This window comes from Paramormyrops kingsleyae, chromosome 3 (genome assembly GCF_048594095.1).
Source record: "Paramormyrops kingsleyae isolate MSU_618 chromosome 3, PKINGS_0.4, whole genome shotgun sequence".
NCBI classification, from domain to species: Eukaryota; Metazoa; Chordata; class Actinopteri; order Osteoglossiformes; family Mormyridae; genus Paramormyrops; species Paramormyrops kingsleyae.
The window spans coordinates 10,956,238-10,983,147 of NC_132799.1; the positions used below are offsets into that span (position 1 = coordinate 10,956,238).

At 36.8% G+C, this 26,910-nt stretch overlaps 1 protein-coding gene across 1 annotated transcript; it reads right to left on the bottom strand.

Annotated features, from left to right (window-relative positions):
• Positions 1-1,966: 1,966 nt before the first annotated feature.
• tm9sf3 (transmembrane 9 superfamily member 3) lies at positions 1,967-25,964 on the bottom strand. Its single transcript, XM_023841624.2, has 15 exons — positions 25,714-25,964; positions 22,689-22,884; positions 16,566-16,688; positions 16,179-16,339; positions 11,573-11,650; positions 10,910-11,041; positions 9,768-9,934; positions 8,699-8,793; positions 7,217-7,347; positions 6,342-6,481; positions 6,146-6,214; positions 5,885-6,031; positions 5,478-5,561; positions 5,202-5,278; positions 1,967-3,710 (listed from the first exon to the last, which is right to left on the bottom strand). Exons 1-15 carry the CDS (start codon positions 25,804-25,806, stop codon positions 3,643-3,645), a joined length of 1,761 nt encoding a protein of 586 aa, XP_023697392.1. The 5' UTR covers positions 25,807-25,964; the 3' UTR covers positions 1,967-3,642.
• Positions 25,965-26,910: the final 946 nt, after the last annotated feature.

Below are 26,910 nucleotides of genomic sequence, written 5' to 3' on the forward strand. Positions count from 1 at the left end.
GCGTTTTCATTTCAGCCTGTAGTGACAAATGTGCTGCTTTTTGACAGGGGGTGATTTTCTATACTCACTGTACAACTTCAGCATCTCACACTGCAGGGGTGAGGCAACAATGATAGCTACTGAGAGCACTTCCTCTGTGCATTTGCCTTATTAGTAATTGTTCAAAGTCATGTCTAAAATGTTTTGGATCCAACATCCAATTAATGAACAAACAAAAATGTTACCTCTCCTACATTTATGCCTGATATCAAGCTCAAGGAAGTCAGTGTTATTTTTGTCTTCACCTAAATACTAACCCAGAGTTACATAAACGTCCCGTGTCTCATTTCTGCAATACAGAATAAAAATGGATTCGAGTTCATTTATCATCTTTCTTCAACCTGTCTGGGCCTGGATGCCTCATTACTCATGTCCAGTTTGTCTTACAGATGAAATTCTTCAAACAACTCAATTGCAATGGGGTCTTCATCTAAACTTCCAGAAAATTACTACATTTCCTTTCATACCCTCGGATTCAGATTTTTTTTTTTTTTTACAACAGTGTTGATTCTTGTATCAGGCAGTAGCATATTACTTGGATGATAGCTTGCACCTTATTTGCCATTTTGTCAATCAACCCCATACTACATATCCAGCAGACCACACAAACACTATGAAACAGTAAATGCAATTACAGCTATTATTTGACTCTGCACTCAGATTGTTGTTAAAGAGTAGAATGTCTTACCAGCATCCCCCTTTCCTGGGGGCTCAGTTTGGGGGAATAGCATGATCTATTCTATATAATTCTTCCATTTCTTGATGACACAGGCTGAACTGTTCAGGGAGATGTTCAGGAACAGTGACTGTTTGCTTCCCCTAATTTGTAGGTGGTGATAAGTCCCTCTGACTTGTTTTGAAAGTACCTTGTTCTTGATGTCTTTGCTTCAGATTCCATTACCTGACTGAGGGACCTTGCAGATATAGGTGGGTTTTTAAACTTAAAATTTGTCATTTATAACTAGTCCTGCACACCAGCATAAACCATTCAACTGATTGAGGGGCACATTAAAGTATTCTGGCCAACTTAAGGTTTGTCCCAATGAACTGGTCCAAATACTTCGGCAAACATATGTCATGTTTTATTTTGAGTTTACATTTGATGTAAAACTCAGTGAATTTTGATTATTTTGAATCCACAGTCCCTAGACCCCCCTCAACCCTGTATGGGATAAGCAGTTACAGTAAATGGATGGATGGATATATTATATAAAAATTCAAGAAATAATGCAAACTAGTTCTTCAACAATAGCAAACTATTTCATAGACTATAAAGTATAACTAGAATTCTTTACTGCTTAAAATACCTTCGTAAAACAGTAAGAGACCACAATGAAATTTTATGGCAGAAGATGACACAAGGAACACAGTATATACTTTTGGAAATAAAGAAAATGGATTAATTAAAACCAGTGATCCTATTAACCTCATTCAACCAACTATACCCAGCAAATCTGGGATCTCTGCTACTTTCCAAGGCACTCTGGGAAAACCCAGGTAGAAACACAAAACCTCCATAAAGGCACCTACATGGGCACCAAAAATCTATAAATGCTTTCAAACAAATAGCACCATAGGCAGTCTATACTAAAATGAGTTAATTTAATACTAAGTTTGTATTTAGACCAATCTGAAACAGCACCTCAATATACTTCGAAAAGATTGCATCCTAGACAATTTAAGTCGAAGCAGACAAAATTAATACATTCTAGTTTTATTCATCAAATGGAATAAATTTAACTTATCAAAATTTGAAAATGTATAAAACAGAATGGAATTAACAGATTAATTATTGATCTTAATATCTGTATGATGGAAAAAAAAAAGTTTCCCAGAAAGGAAGAGATTCTTACCTTCATAGAAAAAGATGATTTATGGAGAAATACACTTCAAAAACACTGTACAAAAATATAAACAGTGGAAGAACTCCCATGACACCATAATTTTATTCCACAAATTGGAAAATATGATTTAAACAGGATTTCCCCAAAAGCACGTGCACACATTTTCCCCCCTCAGACATAAGCAGGAGTCAGTCTTGTACAATAAAAAAAACAATCAATTATTGTACAGCTAAAGAACTTCGGAGCATGAGAACTTTAATCAATTCTCCTTTCTTAAAATACAAACCATGTCCAATTATGTTCTGTCTCAACAGCAACTGTGATCATTTTTAAAACGTTTTAAAGACAGTTTTCTATGAAGAATCAAATTGTGGGTGGAAAGATAAAAGTAAATTGATTCATATCTTCAGAATGTTTGAAGTACATATGGTATTTACACAATTACACATGGAAATATTTTAAACATTTAACACTACAATGGAAACACCCAGATAAGTGTGCAGTAACGTTTTGTACAGTATATCCGCAGCAACTCAGTTTCACAAATTTTAAAATAAGGAAATAAAATATAATCATGGTCATGACCGATCAGAGTTAGAGGACTCTGTTAAAGCTTTAAATTATAATTAAAAATAATGAAGTCACGTTTTATTTGTAATGTGTGTTTTCTGTGAGCATCACCATCTCAGATAATCATATTTTTTACTTAAATTTTCCTTTACACAGTGCATATTACCAAGATATGACAGGCATTATGGGAAAAAAACAATTGATACATACAGTTCAATGAAAACTTCATGCAAGATTTAAGAATGAACTTGTGATGAGGACACCAAACTTTTTTTTCTTTTTTTTTTGCACGCAGTGTTCATTAAAAAATAACCCTAACCGAACAAACATAGTAAATCTGTACAACCAAATACATTTCCATTCTACAACTAATGTTACATTATTTTAAGGTTATATACATGTTATATCACCTATGATATTATTTTCATGAATATACTTAATTCAAACCCAAGCATTAAAATGGTATGGGGGAGGAAAAGAGATAAGACACCTCAAAAATAGTTTAACAGTTCTGCATACTACCTCAAGCATTTGCCCACATGTACAGTTAATTGTGGCAGAACTAAAACTTAGCATTATTTCTTTGGATGGGTAGATTTCACAATTTAGACTATAAAGAAAATAATGTATACCCAATATGGTGATGACTTTGACTAAACTTAGAATATATGTAGCCTTCAAGATGTATACAGTGTGACTGAGCAGGTACATCACATTTTGCAATCAGAAACAAAATGCATAACCTGACATAGAAGAATGGCATTCTCAACAGCTAATAAATACAAAATAAAAATCGGACTTCAGTGAACGGTTAAGCAAACTCCCTTTTTCTTATACAACATAAAAATTCTCAAATATACCTTTTCCTCTTCACTGAAGAGAGCCTCAAAAATGAGCTGTGTTCTTTTTTGGGAGGCGAAAGGGTTGCAGGAAAAGGGAGTAATTCCGCATGTAGCATTACCCCATATACTCTAAGCATTTGCCCCAAGGGAAAAAAAGACATAGAAAACATTAAAAAAAAAAAAAAACCTAATGAACATGTGACTTCTGATTTCTGTGGCTTGATTCAGGAAATGAAAAACAAAATTTGTATAAAGTAAAATACCACAATCTTGCAAAATGACTTGTGCCTGTTTGTGTTAGAAAAGTTGAAGCTGATCCACATTTCCCAGTGTTAATCATGTATTCTCTAATCAATTTTCACATTTGTGTAGATTTTCCTTACAAAGGCACTTGTTCCCATGTAACCAACAGCCCCTAAAGGGGAAGGAGAGGGATGACACAGAAATTTACTTTAAGATTCACCACTAACACCAAAACACATCTGTAACCTATTAACATATTTAACTTGTCAAGTATTAATGTTCTCCAATAACTAGAACAGAAGGCCATTTAAAAGAGAAAAACTAGGCCTTTGGATGCAAAATGAATATTAGTGCACTTATGACACCATACCTGTTTTGCATTGCAATTCAAAACAAATAAAGCAGTATTTCCAAAAGACATTTCTCAGGGACTATGGGAAGGATGTCTGGTTTCGGGTTAGTTTTATATATCGTACATTTATAAATGTAAGCACTGCACCTTTTAAAGGCTAATAGCACATGTTCAGCAATGTATTAGTTATATTCCATGTACTACGGTTCTATTGCAGTCATATTTTATTTGCCTAAATTAGCATTATAGGATTGGAACTTGGGCTAATTTACCACTACAGTGGTACCTCAGTTCTCAAACTCATTAGAACTCGAATTTCTTAAAAGTCGAACCAACCAGTTCGAAAAAAATATTACCTAGAGCTCGATCTGAATCTCAGAAGTCAAACCGTGAACGCCGACCTAAGATAAGTTGTACACGGGGAAATGAGTCACGCGGCACGTCTCTCAGCGGAAACAAAGGGTAACGCTTCAGTCTCAGCCTCGCATTTACTGTGACAGCACCGTGCATGTTTACACTAACTGAATACATATATTTAGACAGTAAAAATACAATTAGACAATGATAGACAGTAATTATTATATAATAAAATACATTTAAAAATAAAGATTTCTTATTCATTATTTTAATAGTAATAATAAACCATTAATACGCTTAATTATAATATTGTTGTGCCGAGCGGGGACAGAACGGAGACAAAGGCGCAGACGTCAGGGTATCGGGGAATACGGGGTTTAATTACAGGTAAGGCAGGCAAAACGCAGATGGACAATACAATGACCGGACTGGGGAAACAAACTGAAACGCGGACAAAATACAGAGGGCTAATGAAAACAACCGGAAACAGCTTATCACATGGGGATTCCACACAGGGTTAACGAGGGGGCGTGGCACACGGAAGGAGCGGACGATTGGGGCAGGACACATTGTTTGGATACATTTATTTTCTTACTTTACAAATTACTGTTTTGATATATGTGTTTAGTACAGTATATGCTCTTCTTGTTTTATCCGGTTCATTTTGTGTATAAATGCTAAAAAAACATATTTAGGTGTAATTTATTGGGGCCGGGAACCAATTAATTGGTTTTCCATTATTTCTTATGGGGAAAATTCGATCACAACTCAAACTTTTTAGGATTCGATCCGGAGTTCTGAACGGATTAAATTCGAGTTCTGAGGTACCACAGTGTGTGTGTGTGTGTGTGTGTGTGTGTGTATATATATGCTACCTAGGTTAAGTGCTCCGTCTACCATCATATCTTTTTTTTTTTTTTGTCTGACGGCAAACTAAAGAATTCAAAAACTTACCACACATTATTCCCAAAGCTGTACTGAAAACAGCCATATATCCAAAATAAAAGGATGTCTGAAATAAGCCATACATCCTAAAAAACAGGGATTACAATAAAATTAGCATTAAGTTACATTAAATCAGCAAGATGCAAGACATATCAATTAACGTAAAACACACAAGCACATTACAGCTTCTGTACTTGGGTAATGAATATTTTAAATACACAAAGTTAAAGGTCATTTTACAGTTATTAAAATACTTGATATGGATGAAGAAAAGGCAGAACTTACTTAGTCTTAAAGAAATAGTAGTAGAAAGAATACATGTAAACATATACAGCAGTGGATGCTGCTGACAGGAAGCTTGTCCATTGCCTGGTGAGGAGGGTTAGGTAAATTTTAAAGTGTGCAAGGAACTTAAAGCTTAAATCCCATACAGCTTAAGCTTTATACCAAACTTATTCCATCAAAAACAATTAGGAAAAATGAAAATACATATGAAATTCGCCTTCAAAACCAATATTTTGGTACAGATATAGAACACGGTATAAACCAAAAATTTGGGTATATTCCGACTGCAATGCTGAATATCAAAAATTTGGTTTTATTTTTTTTTTTCCTGTACAAACTCATTAGAATATTAAAAATGATATAAAGAGGTCTCAATTAGAAATCCACTGTTCACATGCATTACTCACCATCTATAGTCTTCTGCATTGAGAAGGAAGTAGGTGCAGACGATAGTTACGCAAACAGTGACGATACACAAGATGACCAGAACAAGCATCATAAATCCATATACGTAGTAAATCTTGTAAGCCCAGAATGAGGTGAAGATAAAATACCTGCAAATACAGTCAAAATTCAAATTTCCAACCAAATTAGCATTTTTAAAAAGACAAAAACAGTCAAAAAAGACAAAATATCATGGTCCAGTGAGAGAACAATGGAAATCTTACATTTCGATGAAAATTGAGCCAAAGGGCAGGATTCCACCAAGGCAGACTATAACAGCTGGCTCCATGAACCTAGGAGATCCAACAGAATAAGGTCATTCAACATACCAGAGTAAAACTTCTGTGGACTAAACATGTTACATTTAAATTTATTCACTACAAAACAAAATCTAGACAAAAAAAAAAAAATAATAACCACCATTTCTTTTCCGGGATAGGTCTTGGAACAGCATTGACACGGCATGGGAAGTTGGGCTGGCCTGATAGATTTCTACCCAAAATGGTTCCCACTAAGTTCAGAGGTAGTATCACAAAGAAACAGATGCAGCACACAGCAACCTGATAAAGGGAAGAAAAGATCTGCTGAATCTGATCAAAATTACAAGCAAAGAAATTCTCACATCACGCCAAGGTTCTACAGGTTGCTCAATGATCATTAAGCACAAAACGCTATTCTGGATATCTGAATTAGCAGATTTTCTATTGTAAACTATTATATCACTTTTAGAGGATTAAGACAATTCCTTTGACACTGTAGTTGACAAACATTAAAATTTCAAGTAATTTGATTTTAAAAAGTCTCACGCTGAAAATTTTGGTTTATGTATAACAGGGGTGGCCAATCTTATCTGCAAAGGGCCGGTGTGTATGCGGGTTTTCACTGCAGCTCACTAATTATATTACTAATTAGAGGACTGATTGGCTGAGGAGTCCTCACACCTGGGTTGGAACAGCTGACCTAAAGGTTACCCCAAAAACCTGCATACACACCGGCCCTTTGCGGATAAGATTGACCACCGCTGATGAATAAACAAAGGGCAAGTAAACAGCTAGTGGCTGGAAAATGACCATGTCAAAATAACAGAACACCAGTTTTCACTAATGATGAGGGCTGTTCATAGAAAAGTTATTGATTCTGGCATTTAAAATTATGAATTGTTTACATTCATTACGACATAGAACATAGCTAAGAAAAACAAGTGAGTATACTTAACACTGAAACAGAAAACATTAAATGATTAACAGACTTGAAATTCTTAAACGTTTTCCAGGTAAAAATACACCAGCACTGACCATTGTGCCAAAAGGAATGGCTCTTGAAGCATGGTAGTAGATGGCAATGAAGTTGATGAAGAAGGCAGTGCCACACACCATCGCAGGAATAAGGAAGGCGCCAATGAACATCTGCTTAATCCATCTCCTGCCTGTTGGATTAAAAGATAAAAATGTAATCATTGTATTCATTAAATGTTGCTAAATGCATCAAGTTGTCATGTCTTTCCATAAAGCCGAAATGCAAGTTTTCGGACTGCAGATGGAAACTGAGTGTACCGAAAGGAAACCCACGCAAAAGGGGAAGACAAGCAACCCCCAACCTTGGACATGTGAGGCAGCAGAGCTACCCGCCGTGCCATCCAGCACAATGTGTGCTGTATCTAAAAAATAAACAGAACATCTCTGTGGTATGCCTTTTTTGGGGACTTTACAAAGAAAGGTTATTTAAAATTATACGCCAATTCCGAAGAACATGGCCTACACTAAAAGCAGACCGGAATTCATTTTTTAGATATTCAAACAATGCCCAATGCCCCGACACTATTATTCAACTTTTTCGTAGAAATACATTTCTTGATATGGGGTGGAATCAATACCATTTTGGAGCATGAAAATAGATCCAGTCAAAAAGTGTTTAATCATCTTGAACTCTGCTGCCTCTTTTTTTTTTAATCTTAATATTAGTGTATTTTACATTTGTACAATAAATATGTATCACTTTGCAACACACATTTTTAAATCCAGATGACTCAAAATGTAGAATTTCACTTTACTGCTTACAGAATCTATCACATTTTTGTATTAATTTGGAGCAAAGCCCTTAGGCTCACAATTTCTTCACAAGCACATAGTAGAAAGTTAGGCTCTTCTAAACACCATAAGGTCAAGACCACACTGCAGCAACTTTTTATTAATGTAATATTAATATTATTATTAAAGTAAGTCATTGCATATAAAAGAACAATGATTTAAGTTCACTTAAAGGCAATAAAAATAAACATTTATTTAATATTTAGATTCTTATTAACCATGAACTCTGTACAGGTCATATGTTATTTAGTTTTGCTAGAGGTTCTGTGGACACAAAAGATTTTAATTTTGGGGTGGGGGGAGGACATAATTACACATCAGTTTTGTAAAAATTACATATCAGTATTGAAAGTCATCTTCTCAATGGGTATATTCTGATTGCAATGCTGAATATCAAAAATAATCTAAACCTTTCACACTTCATTTATCGCCAAAACCTAAAAAAAATTTAAAATAATTTTGTCCAAGATACTAATATTTTGAATACTATAGATGTACTTTCCATTACATTGTAAAACGTCTTGAAAAATGTTCCTAAGAATGAAGAGAAAAAAAAAAAAACCAAATTGTGCATCAATCTCATGCTTCCAATTTAGATGTGAAACTTCTGAACTTTGGAATTAGTGTTAAAACCAATTTAAATAACTTAAATATTTTGAAAATACCACCGAAGTGAACATTTCTACTTACCCCCTTGCTTTGCATACAAGCTTCCCCCAAAATAACCATTCACTGGTGAAGTTGCTGCATAGACAAAGATGGCAGTGCTCAGCATAGATCCCCTCCTAAAAGCATAAACAAATCCACATGTATTAGAGGTCTTATTATTTCTGATAAATTTACATTTACTCCAACAACACTTCTGCACAATTGTTTGGGTCTTATTCAAACACCATCTTCTTTTTCAGCATATGAAATACCGCACTTCACCATCCTACAACGCTTCATTAAAACATGCAGAAATACATCAACAGCATCTATTCCAAGTAGGAACTGAAACCAAGCAACTACCACCGTAAGCTCCCCAAATGCTATAAGGAGTAACTTGTGTTTCAAGACTTACAGGTTAGTCAAACGGTTAGGTATATAGTAAGCCTTGACGTATATAGTCTACAGTGAAAGCTAGAGATGCACCGTTCCGATATTCGGTTCGGAATCATCACTGATCCAGATCGATTGAACAGATCGGGCATCAGCCATACGTGACCAATCCACGTCTAGTACCTAGTAATTTAGTCTCTATTTCTACAATCAATTGCACGACTGCTGTCCCATTTTACGGTGCTTTTTCACTGCGCCAAGTACTGTACTTTTGGTACTTTTACTTTTCGATTGACTTCCATTGGAGTACCAGTACCAAAAGTGCCAAACCAGTAAAAGGTACAACTTTGGTACTTTGGGGTGGACCTTGAAATGCTTTCTTTGTCAACCGGTTATGCAAATATCCTGCTGCAGAAACACAATACAAACGCCGCCGTGAAAACAGTTGGGAGTGTAGGATGTGTTTAATATATTAGGATCCCAGTGATGAGACTTTAAATATTGGGGTATTTATATAAAACAAACTTGTCTACAAGTAATTTAAACAGTGAGGATGAAAATTATTCATACTCACTTTGGATGACAGCATCATCATTATACATGCTTATACCAGTGAAGTATCAGCTTACTATCAGGAAGTAATGGAGCCAAACTCAGGTATTTGGGTTTCAGCTCAGAACGAGAGATGGATCAAAAAGATTACAGAATCAAAACTTACTCTGTGTAAAGATCTTCAATCATTGCAACAATAATAACAATAAGTGAAACGGAAAATATCTGGCAGCCTGATCCAATAAATGATGAGAATATCATGGGGTGGCTTGAAGGCCTAAAGACATCTCCATGGACCTGTTTCCAGCCATATTCATCACCAAGATCCCTGTCCTATGGAAGGAAGAAAACACGGAAACCCAAGTAAAAATACGGTGGAAGGAATCATGAAAGAATTACCCAACAATACTAAAGAAAACATGCTTCGTACGATATACAAATTTAACGGAGAATTAACAAAAAACAAAGCAAAGAATTTGACTTACTATAGAGGAATAAAGAGAACAATGAGATTATGATGCAGATGAAAGCCATTGTAAAATTTACATTGCACTTACAGTAATTTAAACCCTTAATTTCAATAGCACCTTTCCACGAATTCTGTAGGCACTTGATCTACTGGAATATCAGGGATCTTAAATGTTTAACATACCACATACCTCACCACTCCCCTTAGAACAGCACCATTTATGTTTATGAAAACTAACTTTTAAAAAATTTTAAGCACGGGAAACAAAACATTGTTCTATTTAACGATAAATGTTTGATACTAACGATTTAAGATGGAGGTGGCAAAATGGCGTTTAACAAATGCGGATGAGTCAACTACTGCATTTTAGCTCATTTCAGTAGCTTTTCTTCGTCTGGCTTTTTCCCCCCAAGAAGTTTATTATATATTTTAAAGTGAAGAAAAATTGTCTTTGTTTGAAATCAATACATACAAAGAGTAAAAATACATTTGATTCCACTGAATCAATTTCCATGGAGACAACCCAAAATAGTCTTTTTATATACATTGTCATTAAAGGTTTTATTGTTCATGCAATTTTAATAGATCAATGTGGTCAGTTTAAATTCAAGCGGTGAAATGTCAAAGTGAATGAATAATTAAAGTTTGAATCGTTTGATTTTAATAAGTGCAACCTTAAAGTCACTTTTGAATACTTTATACAGTGAACCATTTATGGATTTTCCCTTGGACTGTTGTAGGGATCATATACTGTTCATATGAAGATTTGTTTGCATTTTTGAACTCCTGCATTATACACACACCAAATAGCTATGTTAAGACCAAGCAACAATACTCACCATGTCATCCATTTCCTCCTCCTTACTGTATCTTGCATAGTCTTTCCTTAATGTTCTCATCAGTATCATAGAGACAAGTCCCACAAGGAAAATTACCATCATGAAAGAATTAAAAATGGAAAACCAATGAATCTGTTAAGGGGAAGAAAGCATTTAACTCAGAGGGCTCTGCCTTGGGTGAAATATCAGCAACATACAAACAATTAAGCATTTTCATAGCTGAAATCAAATTCAGTAATTATACTGCATTAAATTATGCGCTAATTGGATTAGTGGCTTAGGAGACTGAAAATACAAGATGGCCCCCAGGCAACCATGTCAAGAAAGCTTCATAATAATCCTAACAAGAAAATTTAGAGTAAGCAGTGAGTGCTTTGATACAATACTGATATAAGGATCAGTGTCACTATGCATCCAAATAAAACTTTAATGTTCAGTTTCAGTGACCATGTGGGACAGGTTAAGACAAAGGAAATCAAAACAATTATCGCTAAAATAGAAATCCAATTATTGCACACTGACTGCTATAGAGGTCATTATTATATTGACTTCTAACATTTAACACTACTAGGTTCAACAAAACAACCTGCAAGGTACTAATTTGACCACCCATCCAAAAACATACAAGACAACAGCTGTTTGACTTATTGGGTGTAAACTTACTCTGTGTTGAAAAAAGGATGGATCAAGATATTTGTCAAATCGGTCTTCAAACTTGACGTCAGACTTTTTCCATTTAACCTATAAAAGGCGGGAAAATAATCAACTGGATGCCTCACAACAAATGCAGGGACATTCAGGAGCATTTAACAATGCTACACTGAAAACACAACCAAAGAAAAAGCAATGCAATATAACAATTTTTTCATTTCATCAGTGGAAGCTTGTTTGCAGTAGTGGTTGAATCTTAAATTAGCAAGATCAAGAACATTTATTCTATTCTATGGCATTGGACTATAATATCCATCTTACAACCATTAATGCTGGACAAAGTAAGATCAATATAAAAAAACCAATAGAAAAAACACCCTACTAAACTGGTTAACACCCACAGATTTCCATATACATCGAGACACATTTAAACAGAAAACCCCACAAAAATTTTCATTCTCCAACACCCCTAAGTTCTCTATGTGGGTGCATAATTTGCAGCATGATATATCCATCCATCTTCTAATCACTCACCCTGGTCGGAGCTGCCAATTAACCAAACTGCATGTCTTTGGTTTGAGAGAAGAAAACCCAAGAGATATGGGGACAATATGCAAAAGCTACACACAAAGCACATGTGGGATTCAAACCAGGGGAGGTCTGAGGAAATAATGCTGGCCACTGTGCCACCCAGCATGATATTTCAATAAAAATCTGACAGTTGTCAAGTTCAGCTTGCTACCATTTATGATAATTTTATTCCCCCCCTATTATACAGTGCCAGAATAAATTGAGGTGGTCCATTTTTGATTGATAATCCAGACATCACATAATTGCTTCTGCAGCACTCTGTACCGTCAGAGCCCAAGACCACCTACAAATTCATCCACTGAAATGAGATGAAAAAACAGAAGATAACCAGCAAATTGTTTCATAAACCTACAGTCCGCCACATGCAGGATAATGAATTGAAAGTACCACAAAAACAAAGAAAACTGTCTGCCTGTTTTGGGAAAACATAAGTGTCAAAATTCAGAGGTTTCAGGAAATTGCTAAATCGTTTCCTATTATAGAGCACATGTATGCAAATTATCCCTTATTACATTCCATGTAATTCTTAAAATAAAAGTTGCCGTTTTAAGGATACTTTAAAATAAAGCTAGTGCTCTCCACAACAAGATCCTTCCCAATCATACAAAAGTATACATTTGATTAATGATTTTCCTCCTTATTTTAGTACAAAGACTTTTTGTAAAAGAATTTAGCCTAAAGAACTTCCATAGCAACCAATCAAATTAAATTATTAAAGTACTAAGGAAGACAAAATTCCACAGATACTTCTGGCATTTTACTAGGGTTAAAAGGGTAAACGCTGTTTTGTAAAATTTAAAAGGTGCGTAAACGGCGTTTAGGTGCATTTACCCTCCACTACACCACTGAATGAAGGATTTGCGTCTCCCTTTTCTTTTATGGCGGTCGGCATCCAGCTTATTGGTGCTTTACTGCCACCGCGGCTTTGGTTAGCTTATTGCTCCCAAATTAGGGGGTAGCCACTGTGATTGTGTGTATAACAACATGGAACCAACTAATTGATTATTAAATTAGTTACCAACTATTTTAATAGTCGATTTTAATCGATTAGTTGTTTCAGCCCTAAGACACTACCTTTTTTTATTCTGTGCTTGCCAAAAATTAAATGCAACGCTTAGGCCCTTTACACTGTTTGAACAAGCTTTACAAAAATAGAAAATCCATCCATCTCATAACTGCATATCCAGGACAGGGTCATATAAAGTAAAGGGCAGGGGCATACCCTGGAACCACAGCTGCCCAACTGCAGAATTACATGTACACTTCAACTCTGCTGTTTCCACCAAAACTGTTTGTCGGGAGCTCCACAGTGTCAATATTCATGGTCTGGCTGCTATAACCAAACCTTTGGTCACTCATGCCAATGCCAAATGTACGTTCCAATTGTGGCAGTAGTACAAATCTTGGGCTATGGACAATGTGAAACATATTGTTCTCTGATGAGTCTATCATCACTGTCTATCATCCAAAAAGGCTTATCATCAGGACTGTTATGTACCCAGAATACAGCCTAGGGGTGGATCAATGACGGTTTGGGCTGCAATATCATGGCATCTTCTGGGCCCATTACTTGTTCTAAATGGGCACATCACTGCCAAGGACTACCAAACATTCTGGAGGACCATCTTCACCCATTATACTCTGAAGGTGGTGCCACGTATCAGGATGATAATGCACCAGTACACACAGCAAGACTGGTGACACAGCGGTTTGATGAACACAAAAGTGAAGTTGAACATCTCCCATGGCCTACACATTCACCAAATCTGAATATTATTTGGAGGAGCGAGTCAAGAAACTACCTCCACTAGCATCACGTAGTGACTTGGCCACTGATCTGCAAGACAAATGGTTCAAAATCCCTCTGGCCACTGTGCAGGACCTGTAGCAGTTATTCCCAAGATGAACTGATTCTGTATTGGCCTAACACCATACTAATATATTATTATAGTCTAAAACCAGATGTTTGTTTCATTGTCCAACCCCTGCATATATCCAATGAAATTAATACATTTATTGGATTGGGCAGAGCCATTACTAAACACTGTTTCTTACTTGAAAAGTACTCTTTTGTGTTTATCATCATATTTTCTGGGTTATTAATCTGTTACAATATATTGTTACTCTTCATAGGCAGCATGCAACCAAGTGGATCAGGGATCTGTGCCAGTGTCTAGAAGGTTGCAGGTTCACATCCCGTGGCTGATACATTAATCATTACTGTTGGTTCCTAGAGCAAGGTCCAGTTACTCCAGGGGTGCAGCACGCTGAATGACCCTGTCCTCTGACCCCAAAAATTCTTTTAAGAGAATAAGATGTGAAATGCAAAAAGCGAAACAATTCTGGTGTGCCTTGTACAAAAGGCAAATCAAGCATATCTTATAAATGATGGTTCTTGCCATCTGACAGGTTTTTGGTTCTGTCCATGTAGCCCTTAATAACAAGCTTCTCAAGGCCTCCTACTGAAAAACCATCTTACAGCATAATGCAGCTACTACCATACTTGACAGCAGGAATCCTGATACCTTGGCGATCCAGTGTGTTTGATTTGGGCCAAATATAGATCTTCACTTTCAGGCAAACCGCCAACTTTACTTTCAGCAAATCATAAAATATTTTTCCAGGTCTGAGACTGCCATATAGTTTCTGGCAAATCAGACAACGCTGGCACCCTCCCAGACAGTCAAAATTGGTATTAACTAGGGGTGCAATGGACCACATAAGACAGTTTGGATCGTGTCAGTTTTGAGTCACAGATCAGGGGGCGGAGGACAAACATAACTTTACTTTCCATTTATTACTTAAAAAAACACAAATCAAAGAACTTTTAACATGTCACAAGAACACAAATACTAAGGCGGCATGGTGGTGCAGTGGTTAGCACTGTTGCCTCACACCTCTGGGACCTGGGTTCGAGTCTCCGCTTGGGTTACATGCGTGTGGAGTTTGCATGTTCTCCCCGTGTCGTCGTGGGGTTTCCTCTGGGTACTCCGGTTTCCCCCCACAGTCCAAAGACATGCTGAGGCCAATTGGAGTTGCTAAAATTGCCCTAAGGTATGCATGTGTGACTGAATGGTGTGTGAGTGTGCCCTGCGATGGGCTGGCCCCCCATCCAGGGTTGTTTCCTGCCTCGTGCCCATTGCTTCCGGGATAGGCTCTGGACCCCCCACAACCCAGTAGGATAAGCGGGTTGGACAATGGATGGATGGACGGACAAATACTTTGCCTTTTCACTACAACATCATATAGACATCTATAAAGAACATTTAATCAGTTTTGTTATGTCAGGATTACGGCTTATTTTTCTCGTAATCTCAACACAGCAAAAATTGTTTTCAAGATCATGAGTTTTTTTTGAGATCACAGAATAACAAAGGATGTAATTAGACATGCAAACAGCATTTATCAAGAATTCCACAGCTAATACTACTGAATCCACACAGGTTTTATTGCATTCCCATCTAAAATCTATAATTCCCCCCATGTGTTACACGAGGGGGAAAGTCTGTCCCACTGTGAGAAATGAATTTTAAGTCCTTAATGCATGTCCCCTATGGACTTCTGTAGCAGTTTCGAACTGTGGGGGGGGGGGGGGGGGGAAATCAGGGCGGAATTTGTATGGATCACGGATCAACTATGATCCATTACAGCATTAGTATTAATGGATCGCTAAACAGATCCTGATTTCAGCTAATGAGTGAGTATTCCAGCTGGTCACCAACAATGGACTCTGCGAATTTCAGTTTGGCAAGACTGTCAGATCATAGTGACGTCTGAGTTCTAATTCTCTCATGCTGAACTGTGTACCTGTGAAGTTTTAAATCCTCTCCAAATTCCCTCTAAAAGTCTATTTTCAAAGCTCCACAAGCACCGTCGCTGTAAATGATCTGCTACAACTGAGAATTCAGCAATATTTATTTTCCACAGAAAATATAGGAAAATTTTTAGTAGTTCAATAAAAATGGCTGGTCTAATTTAGGTGCCATGAAAGATATGAATAGGTGAGCCAATTTAACAGTTTACTTACCGAGTAGGACATGGCAATTCTTGTGTTTGGCACAAGCTTGACTTTCCCTTCACTTGTAAGATTTACATCCACTATTCTGTTGCCATTGTAACCAATCTCCAATTTTTTGTATGTCCAGAGGAAATAGTCTTCTCCATTTTCATCTGCTTCCCCAACAATTCCTGAAATACAAAAACATTGCCTCAGATGTTTGTATAAATGCCTAAATACTTCTAAAGCAACAAAAATTCAATAAGCAATGACGGGTCACACAACATTCAACACACATCATACCTTTTTTACCCAATAAACAATAAGCTGAAATTCTGATGTATACATTGTGAAAGCTGAAGGACGTAGGCCTATTAGTAAGTCAGACTTAAATGCAAATACCCAATATCTACTCACCCCAAATAGGTAGGTCATCAATATACATTTGGTACCAGTAGTGGTTTTTTATGGCATAAACAAAGGCATCCCGCCTGGCTTTATCAAGCTCAATCTCACAGTAGGTTGTCTGCATCACTTCATCTGTAGGAATTCAACAACATTGGAAACAAGGTTATCAAATTATATCAATCATTAGGGTGTTCAAATTTTGCATTCGATACATTGTTCGAATTCCCAAAAGTTAATTCCAGAATTCGATATTAAATTGAAAACTGCTGAACAGAACTGAAACTTGATAAGAAAGATTTAGCTGCCCTATTACAGTCTTGATGTAATACAAATTAAAAGCAAGATGAACTACAAGTAGTGATCACGGTTTCTTTTTCTGAGAACATCAGGAAAAAGATTTTCAACCAGCCTTTAGTAATGAAAAAAATCAGCTTCCTTTTGACAAAACATATTTAACTTGCAGTCAATGATCAAGAAATTCCCTAGCAAAAGCCCAGATCTAGTATTTGCTTATGTGAGCTACAAATAACTCACACCTTGTCCAGGGTGTTCCTCTGCCCTTTGCCCAGTGCTGCCTGGAATAGACTCGATGTCACAACCCCAGTAGGTGGAAGATGGATTGATATTAAGTGGCTTAAGGACCGGATTGACTTTCCACTCATGCTTCACTCAACACTACTGCAGGCTAGGAGTGTAAAGATGCATCAATGCAAAGTGAATTGATTAAGGTGGTGATTCAACGGCATCGATCTGTAACTTCAGGAGTTGATTATGAGCGATTTTTTGGGAGCAAATCCTCCATGGAGATATTAATTCCGAATAGCACACCATCCTGTTCACATGCTAGAAGTACATGCTTAAAATAGTACAGGGATGGTGAATATCCAGAAACTTTGATGGCAGGGGAATGACCATTTATATTCATAAACGAAGCACAATCTGATGATCTTTGAGCTACAATGCTTTTGGAAATATACGCATATCACTTTACTACATTTTTTAAAGGGAAAATAACTAAGATTAGACACTTGTCTTTAGCTACGTACAGCTACCAGTCTTCTGTTAGTCCTACTAGTACGGACACCTTTGAATCTCTCTTTCAGGTAAAACAATCAGAACTTTTTAACTTGATTTGTTGGAGGAAATTATTTACTAGGTTTGTACACCCAATTCCTATGCAATTCCTGAAGGAGATTGCACCACTGATTAGCACGACCCTAGTAAACTTGTTATCTAAGCCTAAGAGGCAAATTTCTTTGTGTTAAACAGAAAAAATGGAAATAAGCTTGACAACCTCAACCTTGGAGGTCTTCCTAATCAGCTTAAAGTGGTCAGAGATCTTGTCCTGGTTTATTCAGATCTGTTTCAATGCTCACATAAGAAGTATTACTAGAACTGTGTTCTATCACCTATGGAACAGCCATGCTTCTGAAGATGCTCACCTTCCCTGATGCAGAAAAAGTAATGCATGCCTTTATAACTTCTAGACTGGACTACTGTAATGCCCTCCTTTTTGGTTGACCATCTGGATTCTTAAACAAACTTCAGCCGATACAAAATGCAGTAGCCATAGTTCTTACAAAAGCTAAAAAAGTTTGATCATATTAGCCCTGTTCTATGCTCCCTTCACTGGCTTAAGTCTCAGATTGATTACAAAATACAGATGCTCCACGGGTGACGATGGTCGTGTTATGATACTTCAACTTTACAATGGGTATGATTATTCAATTACATGAGATATTTAACACCATATTATAAAATAGGTTGTGTGTAAATGATTTTGTTCCCTTACAGAGCTCTGCAGCTGTGTAATAGTCCTCCAATGTGCGAGATTCAGATTCACTCTCAATATTCGAATCTAGACTAAAATACACCATTTAGTCTAGCTCATAGGGGCTACAGTTCTAGCTAACTGCTTACTCCCAGTTAGACCTATATAATGTGAGGTGTAGGTCTGAGTGTGGATCGGAGCCATTGGCTTTGGATGGACTGAACCGTCAGTGCTGTCACTCTAGCTTCACACTCCCTTGTGGAATCGGAGTGCTGACGTTTCAGGAACTCACTCTGCCTGCGTTCCCACTTGCCTCTCCTTTCTGTTTATACTGCCATAGCCGTATCTGCCAGAGCTTACATACTGCACTCAGCTAACCATTTGCACTTCCTCTAGTCTCCCCTACTTTGAGTAACGCACTTATTATTTCCCCCACCCCACCTGAGGTGTGCAATCCAAAAAAGAAAGATATTCCGGCTTCCCTGCTGCCTTTGACACCTCTACTACCTGTCCGTCCAGCCTGCCCGCCGCTGTCCCTTTAACATCTCTCCTTGCTTCCCTGCTGCTGTACCACTGTTCATCCAGCCATCAGAAGCAGCACCAGGTGCATGCCATCACCTTGCCTGCCCCCGCAATGACACTCAAATCTCAAAATCTGGACAGTGTACATTGGAATTTTGCCATCTTGACTTCCTCTGCCAGCCCCCGGAGGATGGGTTCCCCCTTTTAGTCAATGTTTGTCTCTTCCTTCGAGGGAGTATTTCCTTTTCACAGTCTCCTCTGGCTTGCTCACTAGGGGTTTTGGGCAGGGAATAATATGACGAGCTTTTAGAAAATAATGTTGCAAAAATGCTCTATAATAATAAAACTGAACTGAATTACAATGCAAGGGTATACAAAAAGTTAGTTTTTTTAGATTTGAAAACTGCTTTGATCGATTCACTGAAAAAAAACTAGTTCAAAAGATCAGGCATTACTATATACACTCATTGTTCACTTGGATAGGTGTTTCTGCGTGCTAGAAATATTTCTAAAGACCATATCTCATCGTTGCATAGTGCTTTTCCCTCTCTGACTGAAAATCACACAAATACAAATGCGCTTCTGCATTGTATTTGACTTCGGTATTAATATATCAATCTTGTTGGAACAGATTCGCAGTGTGACATTACATGTTGTAGCAGGAGTAATTGTATAAGAATATTCAAAGTTAGCAGCACTAGACATACTACTAGAACTATAACTACTAAAATAATGGACTTGATTAAACTGGATGATGACCATTTTCCAGTTTAATGGAAGGACAAGGGATTTCGTTGGCTCATTCACCACATAAGAGGTCCCAAAATACCAGCATGTGGCATATTTATAATTCAATATTAGATCTGGCCTACATATCGATCTTTCATTTTCTATAGAATAAAAAAACAAATATCATGTTATTCTGCTAATCTGAGTTGGCAAGCTCAGCAAGTTTCACAGCTGGCGAATTGGTGCACCACTATTTTGCCTTGGTGAAAGCAGCCAATCAGGTAGCACTTCCTTTGTTCATGTTTTTTTTCTGTACAATACAGTAGTTGGCCTTTTCGTAGTTGTTTCCCCCCCATTTAGTAATAATAAAAATTAATAGTGATATTCTACTTTCTTTGGATTCCATTCATGGTAATCTGTAATTTACAAAAAGGTTTAAAGTAAAAAAAAAAAAGGTTTAAGTTTTGGTTATCAAAATAATCAACAACAAAAAAAAAATCAAATAGTAGAAATTAAAGAATTATGATGTGTCAAATTGTTCCCTAAATAATAGTAATTTTCACCCCAACTTTCCTTTTCAGGAGCAACACCTGCACAAGTTTAAAATGAGCAGTCTTTATTGGTAAACTGCATGCAAACAAACAGGTGCACTGCTTTGAAAAACATGATCAGTGATTTGTACATTTACATATATTTTGCAGATACTTTTGTCTAGAGCGATATACAAATGACAAAAGCTTGGGGTCAGAAATGAGCATCAGACAATACCTTTGGAGACATGAAAGGCCTTGCCCAACACTAATATGATGAATATGATAAAAATCTTGCTAGACGCAGGCATCTAAATGCAGTTGCATGTGGAATAAATGTTCAGAGAATTTTCATCAATCCTCCCTTCAGATGATGCAAACATGCTGCCAGCATGCCATTTCATTGCGTCATTAAAATTTTAAATTAAAAATATTCGCGCCAGGAAAATTTTGGAGAAGACCCATGATCTTACGGACTTCGTCCTATAAAATTACATTATCGTTAATTACAAGTGATTACTAGAGACACAACAACAACTACACTTGTAATACATTTCACATGTTCCACAAGGGGGGCATTGTAATGATAATCTCAGTTCTATTCCATTATTAAAAGTCTAACCACCACAAAAGCCCAAAGCTCCAGGAATGGCTTTAATACTTTAAAAACATTAAAACAGAAAACTACACCCTTTCTCCTTTGGAACACAAATTTTTATAGTTAAATTTGAGATACCTAAATCTATACTTCTAGAAGACATCTGGAGTCAAGAGAAATGTAAAGGAAAGATTTTATTCCAAAAAATGAAAAATAAGAATCACTGCCTGGATAAATGCATATGACCACTTACCAATAACATGACATTCTGCCTTTGAGATAATATCAGTTAGGTAATGTTCAGTTATAATGATTAATTATGGTCTTCATAATGTGATGAGAGAGAGACCAAACTAAACTGCAGCTGGAGACTTTCAAAATAAAGCGGCAGAAAGGCACAAACCAGGAGACAGATAAGATTTCAAAGGCCATCATTATTGAATAAGGAAACCTGTTCAAGATTACCAAGGTCACCAAGAAATAGATGGCATATGGTGTCACCAAAATATTGCAACAATGATAACAGCACCAACAAGAATCCAATGACTACTATGGACCTGCATCCCAGGCATTGTATGACATGTCTAAATAAAAAGGAAAGCCTTTAGTCCTACATTCAGAAAAGCTACTTAAGTACAACTCCAACATTTTCAGACTACAGTGGTACCTCAGTTCTCAAACTCATTAGAACTATTTAAAGAACACGAAAATCGAACCAGCCAGTTAGAAAAAAAAAAAAAGTACCTAGAGCTCGATCTGAATCTCAGAATTCAAACTGTGAACGCCAACCTAAGACAACTTGTACGCGCGGGGAAATGAGTTACGCTGCACGTCTCAGTGGAAACCAAGGGTAACGCTTCAATCTGAATACATATATTTAAACAGTAAACACACATTTAGACAATGACAGTAACAGTAATTATTATACAATACATTTAAAAATAAAGATTTCTTAATTATTTTAATATTAATAATAAACCATTAATACATTTAATTATAATAATATTGTCATGCCGAGCAGGGACGGAACGGAGACAAAGGCGCAGACGTCAGGGTATCGGGGAATACATTATATACTGCATATCATTGATGCAATAAGAATGACAATAACTGGTTGCCCTAACTAATTGGCCAGAGGGGAAAAAAATCCACCACACCATTCTATGCTTAGTTCTAACACCTAGTTGTTTCAGAACTGTACAAGGTCAGCCAGTATAGCTCAAGAGCAACTCACAGCATGTTCTTGTCCATGTAAACAAGTCAGAACAGTAATTTTGCCACGTGGCAGCCCCTAATTTCTATTAATTACACTCAGGAGGCCAATCCACAAACACCATTTATCATCAAATATAAAAAACATCTGAATTGGGAAGAATGCTGAGAAACCAGTAAAAAGGTGGATGCTGGGCTACAGATCTCAAAGCTCATAACTAAGAAATTTGGGAAAGGTTTTACACTCAGGACTTTTACATGCACAGCTAAGTCGACCTACGGTTATAACTTGACTATGCCATTTAAAATCAGACTACTGTCCTTGTCCCAGGACACATGCAGTTAAAACAAAACGAGTAGAATTACCACGAGCTTTGTGCAAGACACTAGAGGTACCTTTTGAGTTTAAATTTTCAGGTAAATGGCAAAAAAAAACGTGTCAGACATTTTAAAATTCAATAAAAAAAAATTAAAATTAGGATTTTCCCCTGCCATCCTAACTTTAACTAGAGTTGTAGAGTTTTTTTCTCTCCCAGAAAACACTGGACAAAAAGAACACAAAAGTAAAATCAAACTTTGGGTTTCTATTGTAGCCATTATTTCAAATCTGACTATTCCAGAAACAAAGCACCTAGTTCTTGCCAAAATCACGTCACCCTGGTACTTTCTGAAACTAATTTAATGCTTTAAGAACCAATAAGCAAAATATTAGCATTACATCAACATACAGAATTCAGAAGACAGTCATGAGGTTACATGGGGTGTTTTACCTTTAAATTTGATGTCCAAGCCACTGAATTCAAGTTCCACTCCTTGAAGAGCTTCTCCCAAGGTTTCATGATAATGACTGATTGTCTTTTTGGTTCCCACACAAAAGGGTAGGGAAAAGTACTTGTAGGTTTCTTGTCTATTGTGATATGGGCCCACTGTATTCATCCACAAAACGACCTCCTCCTTATCTGTGTACTGCAAGGGAGGAACGGAAAAGAAAACATTCTGAAAAAGTTGCAGTGAAATAAGAAACGCTTCCTACAATTAAAACATGCAAAATAGGTTACATTTCCTAAACACTGAATTAAAGAGGTTGTATAATACAGGGGAGCGTAGGCACCAAATATTTCTAGTGAGACAAAATGGTTTAAGTGTAACACATCTGTATCAGTATTCCTCATTATACTCAAGCTGAAGAAAAAGAAAAGTTTGAAATTCTGAGCTCAGAACTGAAAAGGAATAAATGTGTTTATATATAAAAAAAATAATAATAAATGAATAAAAATAAACACACTTTTGTGGGAAATTCACTTAAATTCTTATGCAGAAAAAACACACACCACTACTGAGGCACAGAATATTGACTGAAAACGATCCAGCACTGGGTAAAGTTATTTCAGAAATAAATATGCCCATCTCCAAATAATATTTGCCATCAAATCCATGTACATGTTTTTGCAGGGTGTCTGAACCTCAAATTTAGAAAAAGCAATTTAAAAGTTATGGAGAAAGACTGGGGAAAACCGACTCTTCAGCTGGGAAATTTAGAATGTCACATATTACATGGCCTTGGTGTAATCCCCTGACACTCTGATATTCATTCAATACATAATCAAAAATCAGATGCACTGAAACTTGAAGGCGGCATATCAGCGTGCATAGGACTGTTGTCAGAGTAAACAATTTGGGAGATGTACAGGATGTTTGGAAGCATGAGGGGAGAGAATGTTGCTGTATGGTTTCAAAATGGATTCCAATTACAGTTATCTAAGCAGTTGTCTCCAGATACTTTAGAGCTTTGTCTCAAGTTTAGAAAAAAAAACAAACAACTTGCGATTGACTTCCTCTGCGTGAAATAGTCTAAATTGACCGACACACGCCAATGCTAAGGCTTACGGTAGTCTGAACTATCTCCATCACAGCACTCAGTGATGAACAATCAGGGTCCCCAGGTTTTATAGACTGGGTAACCAGAGAAAGTAATATCATTTCTAATAGGACAAGCTGAACAGTGGTGAATAGAGGGCCTAACTTTAATGGATAAAGCCCTGACTATTACAAAATCCACAAGCACCGAAAATTGATAATGTAAAAAGCTGAAACTGTCGACCAATTTACCAAGCACATACTTTATCTATATAAACAGGAAAAAAAAACAATTTTTTAAACATTTTGACTATTAAGTCTCCTGGGTGTGACACAAACCTATAACTTATTTAGGAAACAATACAACAGACATGACACTGTAAAACAAGTAATGCTTGTAAATAAGGATATGCAAAGCCCTATAACTGTTTTTCTGTCACACTGATTTCACAGATTGATTGGAAAATGCAATATTTAAAAACTCATTGATGGCATGTAAAAAATAGTACACTCATATAGTGCTCTTTTAGAAATAAGTAATTTTTTTACAGCAACAAGTACTACAGAAGTTTATGTATAAAATTACATTATGAAACAAATAAAGGCTAGAGGCTTAAAGACACACAGTGTAATTTCAATAGAGGCCAAAAGTAACCTAACCAAATAGACAGAATTAGAACTGCAAATACTCCGTACTGTAGGGACTTATTGCTGCATCCCATTTACTTGACACATTGACGTTTATACATGGAAACGTCTTTTACATTTAACTGTGGTACAATGTCTGTTGTAAAATCTCAACTGTAAAACCTCTAGGATTCTACAAGGAAATGTAGTCCATTAGTGGTGTCACTTCTCCATGCACTCCTTTTCAAACCCTTGCAAGCAACGTCTTCAGCAACCTGCTCTCTATGAAATTAAACTAAGTGCCTTCAAACTCGACAGTATGACCGGCTTACTTTTTGAGCCTTTCAAAAGGGTTAGTTCTATAAATGTAAGCTCACAAAACGACTGGATATCTGTCATGATATTTACCCCTTGAATAGAGAAGTTTTTAATTCTAACTGTCGATGCGGGCCTTTTTAATTTAAAAACGCCAAATCATGTTATTATTGTTATTCCCGTTTGATTAATTAGCGATCAGTGACGAATGGACTGCCGCGTGGATATGTGACACACTTGCGCCCAACAGTGCGACATCTGAATTCTTCCTGAGGAAGACGATTCTCCATCTTTCTCCGAACTGGGTTCCACTTGTCGGATTTTTCCACGACAGCGATGTCTGCAGTCTGGCATGACGATACATTCAATACGCTTTACGTTCATTGTCCTTTAACACCCCCAAAGAATGAATTAAAGCTCCAGTCAACGACACGTTCAGTACCTGATGTATCAACACATAACAAGGCCAAAACCCGGATATAGTTACTTGGATTCAACTTCACAATGGGACACGGGTTTTTACAAGTATCGTGCTATCTGTGTGCATTTGAAATAGCTGACATCTTTAAACTAGTGTCGTGATTACCGAATATTGCTGGAAACTAAATAGCTGCGGAATTTTACATCGATGGGCACTTTTACGTTGGACTTAGCAACAGCTATCACAAAAACTGAACTGCTCTGACTTATACTGCATACTATTTAAATGCAATATATCAAGCTCCTGGTGATTATATTAGATCCCAGGAAAATATGCATAGAATGATGGGGAACGTCGGAAATTACCCTAAAGTTATATTACAAGTCAGCTAATTAACATCACAATTTGTCCTAGTGACAACCTTTCGTTAACGCAACGGAATGGTACTTCTCGGTTTTATATTATTCTTTCTTGCTAACTTAGTTCAGACCACCAGGTGTATCCGACATAATTATGCGGAGATTTCTACCAACGGCTCAATCAAGGCTTTATTTCTGGGCCTCATATTATCTTACCGTGTGTTCATGTTCGTCGGCTTGAACTGGGAATGGTATTTCCACAGCAAACAGCAATATCATTACGAATAGTTTACATTTTGGTAACCCCATTATTCCTAAACCTTTTTTCTGATCAACGATGAGGTGTTAGCTTTGCTGGAGCCGTGACACCTTCCTTCTTCCTGGTCGTATTTCAGTGGCAGATTTGGGATTCTCGCGCACACATTACGGCCTATTTTTCTGAATACTGCACGCACTCGCGTTTGATTGTCTGGGACAAGTCACGTGAGCAGTTGAGTCCAATCAGCGTAGACTCTGTTGAGCTTGCGTTGAATAAAAAAAATCCATTCAACTACCGGTGGTAGAAAGAAGCCACGTCATCCGGTCGTGAAGTCAAGAACCGGAAATCCTGTCGAGTTTCTGTCATTTCTTAGATAAATTCAGTAGTGTCTTGATAAAGAGGTATAAAGTGGTACGGAAGATGTAGTTTACGTAATTAAGGTTAGTGACTGATTATGGGAGTAGAGCCATTGAGTTTGACCGGCCTTTTTTTTTAATCAATTTAGTTCACACATTAAGAGTAATATAAGAATTAACTTCAGTAAAATGCTGATAACATGTAATTCTTGAATCATTTTCAGATTATCTAAAACGGTTTCATAGTCCGAGTGAGGTGTAAGGCCAGGAAAAAAGGGCTTAATCCTAAAATTCTGAAACAGCCAATATTTTCATTCTCATATGTTACTTTTATATTCTGATTTAGTTTTGATTAAAACATGAATATATCAGTTATTGTGGAAGGTTTTTCCGTTTTCTTTGCTCTCCTAGTCTTATGAAAGTGAACGTTGACCTTGCTTAATATTATTTTTGGATTCTTACAACAATGTTAAATTAAACTTTCTGTACATTGTAACATTGGAATAATGTTGATACAAAGTTCCCTTTTTCTGCAAAACAATGTAATGCTTCTTAATGTTGTACTTATAGATTTATTCTTCCTGCCAGCATAGAGCACAAGGCTAGGGAACGCCCTGGGTAGAATATCAGGACACACACTCTGCATGTCTTTGGACTGTGGGAGGAAACCTGCCAATATTGGCTGAACGTGTAAACTCCACATACTTAGAGCAGGGGGTGGGATTCAAGATGCAGCCCTGGTGATGTGAGGTAAAAGTATTTAAGCCACAGTGGCAAGTAGCTCTAGGAACCGAGGAA